General features: G+C 41.4%; 1 protein-coding gene and 1 long non-coding RNA gene across 4 annotated transcripts in view; one reads left to right on the plus strand and one right to left on the minus strand.

The window, feature by feature from the left end:
• GRAP2 (GRB2 related adaptor protein 2) overlaps positions 1 to 7,090 on the plus strand; it is a 311,259-nt gene extending 304,169 nt beyond the window's left edge. For all 3 annotated transcript variants that reach the window (XM_073549594.1, XM_073549593.1, XM_073549595.1), the window contains 2 exons: positions 5,014 to 5,154; positions 6,665 to 7,090. In XM_073549594.1, coding sequence (XP_073405695.1) covers positions 5,014 to 5,154; positions 6,665 to 6,865 — 342 coding nt within the window. In that variant the 3' untranslated portion in view covers positions 6,866 to 7,090. The remainder of the gene's footprint in view (positions 1 to 5,013; positions 5,155 to 6,664) is intronic.
• The window catches only part of LOC141052360 (uncharacterized), a 173,143-nt gene that overhangs the window by 130,949 nt on the left and 26,213 nt on the right, over positions 1 to 15,981 (minus strand). The window lies entirely within an intron of this gene.

Below are 15,981 nucleotides of genomic sequence, written 5' to 3' on the forward strand. Positions count from 1 at the left end.
TACAGTAGCATGTTAATCAATAGAAAAAAAAATGCTGTGCAGACGCTGCGGATTTTTCCGCGCGGTTTTCTTGTGGTTCAAAATATGCAGCATGTTACTTTTGTGCGGTTTTCCACCTACTCCATTCTCCAAATCCGCAGGGGGAAATCCGCAGGGGAAAACCGCACTAAGGCTAGTTTCACACTTGCTTTTTTTTGCAGCGCGTTTTTCCCGCAAAAAAACGCATTGAAAAAACGCATACAAAAGCATACAACTGCTGTGTTTTTTTCAAGCATTTTTATGAGCATGCATGAAAAAAACGCAGCGTTTTTATGCGTTTGTAAGCGTTTTTAGTGCGTTTTTACCGCGTTTGCGTTTTTTCCAAACATTAGGTGGCCCCTCACACTAACCCAAACCATGACTTTACTAACCCTAACCCTAACCCTTAACCAAACCATACCCTAACCCTAACCCTGACCCTAACCCAAACCCTAACCCTTAACCAAACCATACCCTAACCCTAACCCTAACCCTTAACCAAACCATACCCTAACCCTGACCCTAACCCTGACCCTAACCCTAACCCTGACCCTAACCCTAACCCTTAACCAAACCATACCCTAACCCTAACCCTTAACCAAACCATACCCTAACCCTAACCCTAACCCTGACCCTGACCCTAACCCTAACCCTGACCCTAACCCTAACCCTTAACCAAACCATACCCTGATCCTAACCCTAACCCTGACCCTAACCCTAACCCTTAAACAAACCATACCCTAACCCTAACCCTAACCCTGACCCTAACCCTAACCCTGACCCTAACCCTAACCCTTAACCAAACCATACCCTGATCCTAACCCTAACCCTGACCCTGACCCTAACCCTAACCCTTAACCAAACCATACCCTGATCCTAACCCTAACCCTGACCCTGACCCTAACCCTAACCCTAACCCTAAACCCCTTAACTAACCCTAACTCTAACCCAAACCCCTAAATTCCATTGTCTAAACTAATGTTAAAAAAAAAACACATGTGCAAAAAAACGCATACATAAGCATGCCAATGCGCACGTATGCGCATCCATAGGCTATAATGGCCATTTTTAGCGCAAAACGTGCGCATACGTGCGCATGCGCTTTTTTGCAGGGCCAAAAAATGCAACATGCTGCGTCTGGAAAATACAAACGCACACCCCAAAAAAACGCAGCGCATGAAAATCGCATACGTGCGCATGCCAGCGCGCAGGTATGCGCACCCATGTTAAATATAGGGGAAAAAACGCATGCGCAGGTATGCGTTTTTTTCCAGCGCAAAAAAACGCAAATGTGAAACCAGCCTAAAACCGCAAGAAATCCGCAGGGCAAAAAAGTATGTGTGCACTTAGCCTTATTCCGCACCAAATCTGGGCGGAAAATTCTGGAGCATGTGCACAGCATTTTTTGTTTTACATAGCCTTAAATGGTACTGTACATCACGTGCAGTTCTGCTGCAGTTCTGCAGGGCCAAATCTGCTGCAGAACTGCACAGAATCTGCACCGTGTGCACAGGGCCTTAGGGTGAGCGCACATGCTGCGGATTAGCCTGAGGTTTAGCCCTGCGGTTTCACACCTCTACAATGGATAATGTGTAAAACCTCAGCGGATTCTGCACAAAGAATTGACATGCTGCGGATATGAAACCGCAGGAAATCCGCACGGAAAAATCCGCAGCATGTGCACAGCGTTTTTTGTTTTTCATTGATTTCAATGGTACTGTACAATGCAGCAGGAACTGCTGCGGATCCGCAGGGCCAAATCCACTGCAGATCCGCAGCAGAATCCGCAGCGTGTGCACATACTCTAAGAAAGGGCCCATATATTGTTCTTGCACAAGGTCCCTCTTTTGCCTTTTTCTGCCCCTGTTGTCCAAGTATGTGACACTAGTATCTCACCTTTGGAGCAGCACACTGACTCAGTAGTTAGAACTGTCGCTCTGCAGCACTGGGATTATGGGGTCAAATCTCACCAAAGTAAACATCTGCAAGGATTTTGTATGTTCTCCCCGTGTTTGCGTGGGTTTCCTCTGGGTTCTCTGGTTTCTTCCCACACTCCAAAGATATACTGATGGGGAATCTAGATTGTGAGCCCCAATGGGGATAGTGACAATGATGTCTATAATGCACAAGTAGAACCCATGTTCAAGTGTATTGACCAAAGTCGGACAAGTCTAGTTGGAAGGTGGCCAGAAGTATGCAAATCACAAATCACATACTTGTAGTCACATGACCATCCACTCCTGGCTCCTGCACTGTGTGTAGTGCATGCAGTGTGAAGATTCACAAGTCTGCAGTCACATAGGAGTGCACCGTGCACCTTTAATTGCATAATGAATAAAGATAGTGTCCTAAATAATATCTACGAAAACTAGAATACATTAATCGCTCAATCCCACCAACAGCATCAGAGAATCCTCACAGCATACACTGCGTGCAGTGTGAGGATTCACATAGAGTGACTGCAGACTTTCTTCATAAACCCGAACAACCCCTTTAAGAAGAATACCAGCAGAATGACAGCTAACTATAAAATTCTGGGAAGAAAATTCAAAAGCGACATCTAGAATGCAGTAGTTTAACGTTTTTATGGGCTTTACGAATGTTTCTAACTTTCTAAATGATAATCTGTTGCTCACCATGTGCTAATGAGGCAGGACTAGTCTGGCAAGATGTCTCTTAGTCAGTGGTGTACCGCCAGTAGCAGCACCCCACACAGCTGCTATGGGGCCCGTGTGTTGGGGGGGTACCTAGCCAGAGCCCCCACCCTGCCACTTCCCTGCATCGTACTTCAACTGCATCAGCATCCTGGTCATGGAAGCCGATACAGTTGAATACAATGATTGGAGAGGGAGAAGTCAGCTGACTCCCACCTTTCTGAGCTCTGTGACGTCTCACCGCAAAGGATGTGATGATGTCGCTACAGTGCGCCCTCTGTGCTGCGGAGTGCAGAGGGTCATGAGGCGCTGCAGAGACTGGAGAAGCGGGGGAATGGGGGGAGTTGAGTATTTATTTGTTTCTTATGCATGGAGGACTATATGGGGCTCAATATACTGCATAGAGCACTATATGGGGCCAATAATACTGTATAAAGCACTATATGGGGCCCATTATGCTGAATGGAGGACTATATAGGGCCCCACATACTGCATGGAGAACTATGTGGTGCCCATAATACTGTATGGAGGACTATGTGTTGCTCATAAAACTGTATGGAGGACTATGTGGTGCCCATAATACTGTATGGAGGACTATGTGGTGCCCATAATACTATATGGATGATTATGTGGTGCCCATAATACTGTAGGGAGGACTATGTGGTGCCCATAATACTGTATGAATGACTATGTGGTGCCCATAATACTGTATGGAGGACTATGTAGTGCCCATAATACTGTATTAAGGACTATGTGGTGCCCATAATACTATATGGAGGACTATGTGGTGCTCATAAAACTGTATGGAGGACTATGTGGAGCCCATAATACTGTATGGAGGACTATGTGGTGCCGATACACTGTATGAAGGACTATGTGGTGCCCATAATATTGTAAAGGAGGGCTAGGTGGTGCCCATAATACTGTATGGAGGACTATGTGGTGCCCATAAAACTGTATGGATGACTATGTGGTACCCATACACTGTATGGAGGACTATGTGGTGCCCATAATACTGTATGGCGGACTATGTGGTGCCCATAAGGCTATGTGCACACGTTGCGGAATTCCTGTGGAAATTTCTGTGGGAATTCTGCAACTCCCTGCCGCGGGAAATACGCTAGAATTCCGCATGCATAATTCCCGCTTATTTCCGCGAGAAACAAGTGTTTTGCAAGCATAATAATTAGCTTGCAGAATGCTAGCGTTTTCCAAGTGATCGGTAGCATCGCTTGGAAAACTGATTGACAGGTTGGTCACACTTGTCAAACATACTGTATGACTAGTGTGACCAACCTTTTACTATTGAGGCTGCCTATGCAGCATCAGTAGTAAAAAGATATAAAGTTAAAAATATTTAAAAAATTAAAAAATGGTGTTTTTCTCACTTTCCGGCGTCCCACACAGCGTCCCCAGGCCTCAGCGATGCTCCCGGGAAGTCCCATTCCCAGTGTTGCCTTGCGACAATGAACTTTGATGAAGTCTCGCGAGACCGCTACGGTATCGCAAGACTGCGACTTCATCAAAGGTCATTGTCGCAAGGCAACACTGGGAATGGGACTTCCCGGGAGCATCGCTGAGGCCTGGGGACGCTGTGTGGGACGCCGGAAGGTGGGAATATCACCATTTTTTATTTTAATTCCTTTTTTTACAGGGATATGGTACCCAAGGCCTGGAGGACAGTCTCCTCTCTTCCAGAGCCTGGGTACCATCCGCACATTTTCCACTTACTTTGCGCACGGTGACCACAGCCACATGCGGAAAGTAAGCGGAACAATGCATTCCTATGTGTGCGGAATCCCCGAGATTCTGCACAAAGAATGAGCATGCTGCGTATTTTTCCGCAATTCGATTTTGCTGTGGAAAAATACGCAGCATTAGCACAGCATGTGCGGAATGCCATTGAATACAATGGGCTGCATATTTTATGCATTTTCACAGCGTTTACACCGTGTTTTTGCGGCGAAAAAATGCCTCAAAAATGCATAAAATCAGCGGGAATTTTGGACGTGTGCACACAGCCTAAAACTATGAAATGTTTATAACTGTACTTCAGTAACCATAGAAACATCTCATAGATCTTTTTTTTATGAAAGGGGAACATCCTTTTAAGGTACAGTATATAAAAAAGAGATAGGTAATAAATGAAAATAAAAGCCATTAAAAACGAGCTATGGAACACAGTAGAAGTTCTCAAAACAATACCTAGAGCCAGCTAATATTGTAGGCCATTACAGCTCAGCCATACAAGAACTGCAATAGCAGCAATATATTGGTGGTACATGGTGTGGAACTAGAAGTCGCAGCATTCCCATGATTGCATTTACTATTATTCTCACAGACAACTCGGACCCCTAATGCTATGAGATCGCTTGGCCCAAGTGGCGGAGACCACGCAGATCCAGCTGCTAAGAGGTGTATGCAGAACGCCAGGGAACAGTTCGAACAGAACAATTGCGCTATGAGGCTGGAATCACAAATCGTGAGTAACCTGAAGTGTCTCCATGCGCTGCACTAATACACAATGTACTGCCATAACGTCTGTAGGGTTTAGATATATTTCAACTATAACAATGCATGAGAATATGAAATGCTGAGCAAACAGCATCTGCTTCACGTATGGAGAAATCATCGACCGTATTTGCTGGAAAACATTCAATTAAAGAGTAACCATCGTTTATTTATTTAAAAATCAATAGCACACGTGAAAATAAGCAACTTTGTTAGATATCTTATCAGAGAAATCTGCTTCTTTCTCCTCCTTGACTGATCATACACTGTCAATTCATGGCTAAAATCTGTATTCCGTGAAGATCGACTTTGTCCATTACTGAGATAGGAGATGCTAATTGGTGCTTTTACAGTTCTATGGAGAGGGAGGAGGAGGGAGAAGGTAGAGGCAGATGCACATTTTACTGTAAGTTCTCTGAAAATGACAGTTACAGTTTTCCATTGAACTTTACGAGCACCAACTGTCTTCTACTATCACAGTAACGGAAAAAAATCTGCATTCAGTGAAGATCGATTTTGTCCATTACTAAGTTAGAAAATGCCAATTGGTGCTTTTAAAATTCAGTGGAGAGGGAGGCGGGAGAAGGTAGAGGCAGACGCACATTTTACTGTAAATGACAGTTACAGTGCTTCATTGAACTTTATGAGCACCAGCTATCATCTCCTATCACAGTAATGGGAAAAGTCTGTAGTCTCTGAAGACAGATTTTACCCCTGAATTGAGACTGTTGAGAATGAATGATCAGTTCAGGAGGAGAAAGAAGCAGATTTTACTGATAAGATATATTATCAGACTGTGTTAATAAGTAACTTTGTACCTTATCAGAGTAGTCTGCTGCCTTCTCCTCCAGGACTGATTAGTCCTTCTCAAATATCTCAATTTATGGGTAAAATCTGTCTTCAGCGAATACAGATATTTCCATTACTGAGATAGGAGGTGACAGATGGTGCTCATAAAGTTCTATAGAGAACTGTCGCTTCAGGAGACCTTACAGTATGTCTGCCTCTAGCTCCTCCCTTCCCCGCCCTCCATAGCATTTTATAAGCACCAATTGACATTTTCTATCTCAGTAATGGAAAACATCTATCTTTACTGAGAACAAATTTTGCCTATGAATTGAAAGATCGGTCCAAGGGCAGATTTCTCTGATAAGATATATTGCAAAGTTATTTATTTTTGTGTGTATTATTGATTTATTAAATAAAAATTTAACGATGGTTACTCTTTACATTTTCCAGGGCTCCGCAACAGGAAACAATTATTTAGAATTTCTTGGACTCGATATAGTGTGTAAAGTGTATTTTTTAATGTGCATTGTTTTACACAGTGTTCTTATAGTATATGAAAAGTTGTTTATCGTATATAGGAAATGTTATGTACATGTTAGCTATGTTAGTGTTGAAGGGATTTTAGGCATCTCCCATTTCTGCTGATGATTGTTAGTCGGTACAGATGTGACTATTTTATCTATCCTTACAAGGCTTCATCAGCACCACCAAGACGACCTCGGCGGGTAAAAGCCCTTTATGACTTCAAAGCATTAGAATCTGATGAACTAAGTTTCGAAACCAACGACATCATTGAAGTGATAGAAAGCTCTAACGATTCGTGGTGGCTGGGAAAGCTGGGAAACAGGACGGGGCTCTTCCCCACTAACTATGTGACAAGCATCGACCGATGACGGCAGGACGTGTAAAGAACCAAAACATTCCAGGGTCTCTACCGATCGGTTTTGTGCTGATATACCGACTGTGCCAACAACACAGTAATACCCACCACTTCAAATCTACTTCCAATGGGCCATATTTATTGGGGATGCAATGCCCCTCTGTTCACTAAATCTTCTCTTTTTAATGTTGCCAGCTTTCATCTGTAATTTGGAAAAATAAAATGAATTGATATTTAAGATTTCTTACCTTGTGTCTGCTGTGTTCTGGGTTTACACACATGAATTTTGTTGAAGATTACGCTCTCTAATGTTTAAAGGAAATATGTCATAGAGAATGACCTATTGTTTAAATGAAGTCTCTATGTTATTCTATATATCTCTCAGGCAAAACTAACAGGTCAAGGAAATTCTTATCCTCTCTTGCTGACAACTTTATCTTCCAAAAGGTAGGGGAGAAAACAAGGGGAACTGCTACCTTGGATCTAATCCTTATAAACAGGGAGGAAATGGTTGAGGAGGTAAAAGTGGCTGGGACCCTAGGAGGTAGCGACCATGCTATTTTAGAATTTTGGATAACTAGAGGTGGAAGACCTGTGAAGACTCAGACGTCAAGGTTAGATTTCAGAAAGGCAGATTTTAAGGGATTCAGAAAGAGAATTGGAGGGATCCAATGGCTGGATATCCTTAAAGACAAAAATGTCCAGGAAGGATGGGAAATCTTGAAAAATGAAATTCTCAAAGCACAGTTGTTAACAATTCCGAAAAGAGGGAAGAATAGGAAGCATTTAAGGAAACCAGGATGGATGAACACAGAACTTAAGCACATGCTAAAAAGGAAGAAAAAAATGTTTATAAAATGGAAAGAGGGAGGCATATCTAAAGAAGAATATAATGCTGTCTGCAGAACCTGCAGGGCACAAATCAGATTAGCTAAAGCTGAAAATGAACTGAGGCTTGCAAGAGATGTCAAAAGCAATAATAAAGGATTTTGGGGATATGTCAAAAGTAAAAGAAAAGTCAAAGATGCTATAGGATTTTTACAGGATGAAAATGATGAAATGGTAAGACAGGATGTTGAGAAGGCTGAACTTTTAAATTCCTATTTTGCATCTGTTTTCTCTCAGAAAGGAAATGTAACATCAACTGTTATTCACTGTCCTATTAAGGGAATAGAAGAATCCAGGATATCTATAAACAGAAAGATAGTGAGGAAACACTTAGCTAACCTAAATGAATTCAAGTCTCCAGGTCCAGATGAATTACACCCCAGAGTACTGAAGGAGATAGCAGAAGAAATTTTTGAACCCCTCTCCATAATCTTTGAAAATTCTTGGAGAACAGGAGAAGTGCCAGAAGACTGGAGAAGAGCAAATGTTGTTCCTATCTTCAAAAAGGGGAAGAAGGTGGACCCAGGCAACTATAGGCCGGTGAGTCTGACTTCTATACCAGGAAAGATCTTTGAACAAATTATTAAACAACATGTATGTCAATACCTGGATAAGAATGAAGTGATTAAACAGAGTCAGCATGGGTTTCTAACTAATAAGTCATGTCAGACTAACTTAATTTCCTTCTATGACGGTATCACTGATTGGGTGGATCAAGGAAATGCTGTAGATATAGTATATCTTGACTTCAGCAAAGCATTTGACAAAGTCTCTCATACAATCCTTATTGAAAAAATGACTAAGTATGGAATGGACAAGGCAACTGTTAGGTGGATTCATAACTGGCTTAGTGATCGGACCCAAAGAGTGGTCGTAAATGGCTGCACATCCAGTTGGAAGAATGTCTCAAGTGGGGTACCACAGGGCTCTGTCCTGGGCCCTGTATTGTTCAACATCTTTATCAACGATTTAGATGAAGGAATTGAGGGTAAACTGATTAAATTTGCTGATGACACAAAGCTAGGAGGGATAGCTAATACTAGAGAAGAGAGAGAGAGGATTCAAAAAGATTTAAATAAACTGGAGAAGTGGGCAGCAACTAACAGAATGGTTTTTAACAGGGAGAAATGCAAAGTACTACATCTGGGCAATAAAAATGAAAAAAGCATATATAGAATGGGAGGAATAGGGCTAAGTGACAGCACATGTGAAAAAGACTTGGGTATACTAATAGATCACAGACTGAATATGAGTCAACAGTGTGATGCAGCAGCAAAAAAGGCAAATGCAATTCTAGGATGTATTAACAGAAGCATACAGTCTAGATCACGTGAAGTCATTATTTCCCTCTACTCCTCTTTGGTCAGACCTCATCTGGAATATTGTGTCCAGTTTTGGGCACCACATTTTAAAAAAGACATCAACAAACTGGAGCAAGTTCAGAAAAGAGCGACCAGAATGGTGACCGGTCTGCAAACCCTGTCTTATGAGGAAAGGTTGCAGGATTTGGGAATGTTTAGTTTGCAAAAGAGAAGACTGAGAGGAGACTTAATAGCTGTCTACAAATATCTAAAGGGCTGTCACATTGTAGAAGGATCAACTTTATTCTCATTTGCACAAGGAAAGACTAGAAGCAATGGGATGAAACTGAATGGGAAGAGACACAGATTAGATATTAGAAAAAACTTTTTGACAGTTAGAGTGATCAATGAGTGGAACAGGCTGCCACGAGAAGTGGTGAGTTCTCCTTCAATGAAAGTCTTCAAACAGAGGCTGGACAGACATCTGACTGGGATGATTTAGCGAATCCTGCTTTGAGCAGGGGGTTGGACCAGATGGCCCAGGAGGTCCCTTCCAACTCTACGATTCTATGATTCTATGATTCTATGATTCTATGAATAAAAAAATAGAAATCTTGTAGTTTTCACAATGGCTATTCTAGAATCACACTTCCTGTTGTTTCAGGAAATGCATTTGTACATTAGCCACAATGATCAGACACTGACCCTATCTTTTATATTAAAGTGTCTAATGAGCGTGTGCAAAGCTCATTGTGAAGGGAGGGGGAGCAGGGTCAGCTATGACATCACCTACTGTATTGTGATTGGTGGGTGTTGTGTTACCAGCTGTGTATGGATATGTTATCAGTCATTATAATCCTGCCTCTGTTGATAATGAGCCTGCTGAAAAGTCTTTCGGAAAGGACACGCAATATGAGTCTAGAATAGTCCCAGCAGTGTGAGCATTACAAGACTGATTACCAACTTTGCTTTTTTTATAAAGATTGTGATATTAAAAAAGGGGGAAAATAATTTTAAAAAATTACATGGAACACAAAATCCTTATTTAAACTAAAGGTTATTTTCTGAAGACTTATTCCCTTTAAAGGGATTGTTTTGGACTAAACATTTAATCAATATGAGGACAGTGGGGCTCTGATTCCCAGCAAGCCCACGGCCAGATGTAAGCAATTTAGTCACATCCCAAGGCTCCATACATTGTTTAATGGCTGCTGAGGAATACTGAAGTTATCTCCCATTCACTTGCTTGATAGCAACTCTCTGCTTTGGTTTATACAAGACACTCTCCTCTATGACCTTATCCTTATACCCAAATAGTTATAGGATTATAGATTGTCTTGATGGGACAAACCCTTTAAACCTGCACTATATTCTTGGATAACTATGTGACCTCCTTCAACATTGGGGAAGAGTCTGGAGAAACAGTATTAATACATCTCCCCTGTGATAGGGTGATTAGCTATAGCGGTTGCATGGATTGCAGTCACACTGGGCTCTGGAGCCGAAGAGCGCACCTTTTGGCCCATGTGAGAAGAACATTTCTACTAACCCCCTCATGACAAATAACGTAAACCTATGTCATATGTAGTGTCCCTACCATAGATGCAGGCTCACATGCTGAGCCCACATCTTTCCCAGCACATGATGGCTGATTTAATCAGCCATCATGTACCTCTAACAGCCGCAGGTAAAGCAGAGCTCCACTCATGACTGTTAACCTGTTAAATCCAGCACTCATGTGTTGTCATAATAGCCAGGGTTCGCTGATGCCCGTGGCTACCATTCATTAGAGACCATGATGTCAGCTATACACAGCAGTGCTTGTGCACTGTTTTGTATAGAGCAAGTGATCAGACGATTGCAGCGTCATGTCCCCTAAGAAGACTATTAAATACTGTAAAAAGTGAAAAAAAGTTTTAAAAAATTTAAAAAAAACACAAAAGTTCAAATCACCCCATTAGAAATAAAACAATAAAAAAATACACATTTGGTATAACTGCGTTCATAAAAATGTCAAGATCTATCCAAATATAAAATAAATTAATCTGCCAAATCAAAACGCCAAAAGCATCTACACCAAAATGGTATCAGAAAAAATGTCTCCTCAGGGTACAAACAATAAGCCCTCATACAGACCGAGACCTATATCCTGAAAAATTAGAATGTTATGGGTCTCGAATGACAAAAGCAAAATCTTTTTTTTTTTTTTTACAAATTTCTGAATTTTTTTTCACTACTGGAAATAAATAAAAAAGCTATACATGTTTGGCACCTGTGTATTTGTACTGACCGGGAGAATCATAGTGGCAGGTCAATTTTGCCATATAGTGAACATGGTAAATGAAAACAATTGTGAACTTGCACTTTTTTTTGCAAATTCAGCAGTTGGATTTTTTTCCCGTTTTTCAGTGCACTATGTGGTAGAATAAAATGATGTCATTAAAAGTACAACATGTCCCGCAAGCAGCAAGCCCTCATATCCAAAAATAAAAAAAGTTATGCCTTTTGGAAGAAGGAAAGGAAAAAAACAGAAAATCGCCATGTCTTGAAGGTGTTAATGCTCTGTAATGGTTGTGGGCCATGTTGGAGATTTTACATTGGAGCATAAGAGCTTCAAAGTACGCCACTGGTCGTAATTATAGTACGTACACAAGTGACAGAATAAATGTCAGTTCGGTGTCAAACCCCCGTTAGAGGCCTCGCATCCAGCCAAACAATCTCTCTTACATTGCACTGATGAAGGGCAAAAACTCTGAAACACGAGACTGCAAATGGATAGTCTGGTTTGGCTTCTTTTCCTAAATCAACGAGACTTGCCTGGTCGATATTGATTTTAAGGATTGCTTCTCCTAGTAGGTGTCACTAGAGGCCCCGCTCTCTCTTCCTATGGGAAGAAGCTATGTACCTATTAGATTTGTTACAGCCTTGTCTGTGAATTCTGTTAGGGGATTTTTGTTTATCCTTTGGTTCCAAACAAGGATGTTCCAGTTCACAAAAATGATCTCAGCAATCTTGGTAATATTGTGAAACTGAATTAAATTTGAACATTGCAAATCATTTAATTATATACTGGTTTCACTTTATTTACATAACACTGTATAATAATAATTTATAGTGCATGCAATAGGTGCGATAAAATCTGGAATATAATTAACCAACTTCCTCATATTTATGCTGGGATTCCGATAAATGTAGAAGCCTGTTGCACAGTAAAGTTTCTGCAACCTTTATCCTGCAGACAGTGAATCAATTTGTATGTACACTAGCCATAATAACAAATTATGCATAACCCTTCATAATTAAACTAAAAAAACACTACCTGGATCATTCTATCGCAGACTAAGAAGGTATATATGCTGAACATACAGTGGAGGGAATAAGTATTTGATCCCTTACTGATTTTGTAAGTTTGCCCACTGACAAAGACATGAACAGTCTGTATTTTTAAGGGTAGGTTAATTTTAACTTTGAGGGATAGAATATCAAAGAAAAAAAAAATCACATTGTATAAATTATATAAATTTATTTGCATTTTGCAGTGAGAAATAAGTATTTGATCCCTCTGGCAAACAAGACAATACTTGGTGGCAAAACCCTTGTTGGCAAGCACAGCAGTCAGACATTTTTTTTGTAGTTGATGACGAGGAGCCCGCTATGGATGAAGTGGATGGTCATGCACACTGCCACCACATTCATTATTATTGGAGAATCGACGACGCGCTGAGGGCAACACTCAGCTATCTCTAACAGTAAGAATGAATAGAGCAGCAGTGTGCATAGTCGAAAATTGCTCCGTTGACACGGGGCTCTTCAGAGTCCAGGTTCTTGGGATTGTTGGGAGGGTTCCAGCATTGGTCATAAGATTTCAGAAGTTATCCCGTATCCTATATCCCATGGTTAGGAGACAACTTGCAAACTTGAGAATACCCCTTTAATATTTTCCATCTATCTTACCTATTGTCATTGCACAGTAAGGGCATCAACATTCCCAGGATTGGTGAAGGTTCCAGTGATCAGAACCCAGAGAATGGGAAATGGGAATTCCAAACTTGAGAATATCTTTTAACACTTGTCCATTACATTGGACGCCGCATTTAAGTTTTTTGGCTTTTTTATAATTAATATCCTAACATTTCTGATGCGTTCAGCCACAAGAGTGTTGGTCAGTATATGGCATCTGTCGCTCCTAATCACATAAGAAACTAAATCAGATGAATATCCAAATAGCAACTAAAGGCAAAGCAGATTTTATAAATCCAGGTAACTAATTCATTGAAATGGCACATATGTTCACACGTGTATGGTACCCTGAGACCCAATCATTTGGAGCATATGTGGGTGAAATAGTTCAGAAGTCTCATTCTCCGTCATCTTCTGACATGGCTGTTGGATTTATATTATATTTCCTGAAAAGAAGTAAAGAAAAAACCTGCATTGTGCAGCCGAGTTGCTGTGATTTGACTTACATTTGGAGCTTCCATCAGAGGTGTATGTCAGAAATATTTCCCAACTTATATTTTTGGCAGAAGAATCCAAAATATGCCACTGAGCAGGTACAAAGTGGTATTTGTCATCTAAACAGGCAGTACAGTGGCTCAGTGGTTAGCACTGTTGCTTTACAGTGTTGGGGTCTGGAGTGTAGAAGAGAGAGAGGAGGACCCTGCTGACCCTAAGAGCTCACACTGTACAGGAGAGAGATGACCTCATTCATCATAACAGCTTACAATCTACAGGAGAGAGAGGACCCCACTAATCATAAGAGTATACAATCTACAGGAGAGAGAGCCCCACTGACCATAAGAGCTTACACTCTACAGGGGAGAGATAGGACCCCACTGACCATAAGAGCTTACACTCTACAGGGGAGAGAGAACCCCACTGACCATAAGAGCTTACTGTCTACAGGAGAGCGAGAGGACCCCGCTGATCATAAGAGCTTACAATCTACAGGCGAGAGAGGACCCCACTGACCATAAGAACTTACACTCTACAGGAGAGGACCCCACTGACCATAAGAGCTTACTATCTACAGGAGAGAGAGGACCCCACTGACCATAAGAGCTTACACTCAACAGGAGAGAGAGGACCCCACTGACCATAAGAGCTTACACTCTACAGGAGAGCGAGAGGACCCCACTGACCATAACATAGTAACATAGTAACATAGTTATTAAGGTTGAAGGGAGACTTTAAGTCCATCTAGTTCAACCCATATCCTATCCTAACTTGCCCTAACATGTTGATCCAGAGGAAGGCAAAAAAACCCCATGTGGCAACAGTAAGCTTCACATTGGGGAAAAAAATTCCTTCCCGACTCCACATACGGCAATCAGACTAGCTCCCTGGATCAACGCAATATTAAGGAGACTAGTGTATATACCCTGTAATATTATACTTTTCAAGAAAGGCATCCAGTCCCTTCTTAAATTTTAGTAGTGAATCACTCATTACAACATCATATGGCAGAGAGTTCCATAGTCTCACTGCTCTTACAGTAAAGAATCCGCGTCTGTGAGTATGCTTAAACCTTCTTTCCTCCAGACGTAGAGGATGCCCCCTTGTCCCCGTCACAGGTCTAAGAGTAAAAAGATCATTAGAAAGGTCTTTGTATTGTCCCCACATATATTTATACATTGTAATAAGATCACCCCTAAGCCTTTGATTCTCCAAACTAAATAACCCCAAGTGTAATAACCTGTCTTGGTATTGCAGACCCCCTAGTTCCCTAATAACCTTGGTCGCTCTTCTCTGCACCCGCTCCAGTTCAGCTATGTCTTTCTTATACACTGGAGACCAGAACTGTACACAGTATTCTAAGTGTGGTCGCACTAGTGACTTATATAGAGGTAAAATTATGTTCTCCTCATGAGCATCTATGCCTCTTTTAATGCATCCCATTATTTTATTTGCCTTTGCAGCAGCTGCTTGACTCTGGCCACTAAATGTGAGTTTGTCATCCACCCATACACCCAGGTCTTTTTCAGTGACTGTTTTGCCCAGTGTTTTACAATTAAGCACATAATTATACAACTTGTTCGTTCTACCCAAGTGCATGACCTAACATTTATCCCCATTAAAGCTCATTTGCAATTTATCAGCCCAAGCTTCTAGTTTACATAAATCCTCCTGTAATATAAAATTGTCCTCCTCTGTATTAATTACCCTGCAGAGTTTAGTGTCATCTGCAAATATTGAAATTCTACTCTCTATGCCCCCTACAAGGTCATTAATAAATATGTTAAAAAGAAGCGGGCCCAAAACTGACCCCTGTGGTACCCGACTGCTAACCGTGACCCAGTCCGAGTGTGCTCCATTAATAACCACCCTTTGTTTCCTATCCCTGAGCCAGCTCTTAACCCACCTACACATATTTTCCCCTATCCCCATTGTTCTCATTTTATGTATCAACCTTTTGTGTGGCACCGTATCAAAAGCTTTTGAAAAGTCCATGTACACCACGTCCACTGCATTCCCTTGGTCCAGTCCGGAACTTACCTCTTCATAAAAGCTTATCAGATTAGTCTGACAGGAACGGTCCCTTGTAAACCCATGTTGATATTGGGTCATGAGGTTATTCTTCTTCAGATACTCCAGTATAGTATCTCTTAGAAAACCCTCCAGGATTTTACCCACAGTTGAGGTTAAACTTACTGGCCTATAATTTCCAAGTTCAGTTTTTGTCCCCTTTTTGAATATTGGCACCACATTTGCTATACGCCAGTCCTGTGGTACAGACCCTGTTATTATGGAATCTTTAAAGATTAAAAATAGTGGTCTATCTATGACTGTGCTTAATACCTGCAGTACTCGGGGGTGTATCCCATCCGGGCCCGGGGATTTGTCAATTTTAGTGATTTGTAGACGCCGTCGTACTTCCTGCTGGGTTAAGCAGGTGACATTTAATGGAGAATTTTTATCCCTGATCATGTTATCCGTCATG

This window comes from Dendrobates tinctorius, unplaced genomic scaffold (assembly GCF_039654945.1).
Source record: "Dendrobates tinctorius isolate UK_male_01 unplaced genomic scaffold, ASM3965494v1 ptg000159l, whole genome shotgun sequence".
NCBI classification, from domain to species: domain Eukaryota; kingdom Metazoa; phylum Chordata; class Amphibia; order Anura; family Dendrobatidae; genus Dendrobates; species Dendrobates tinctorius.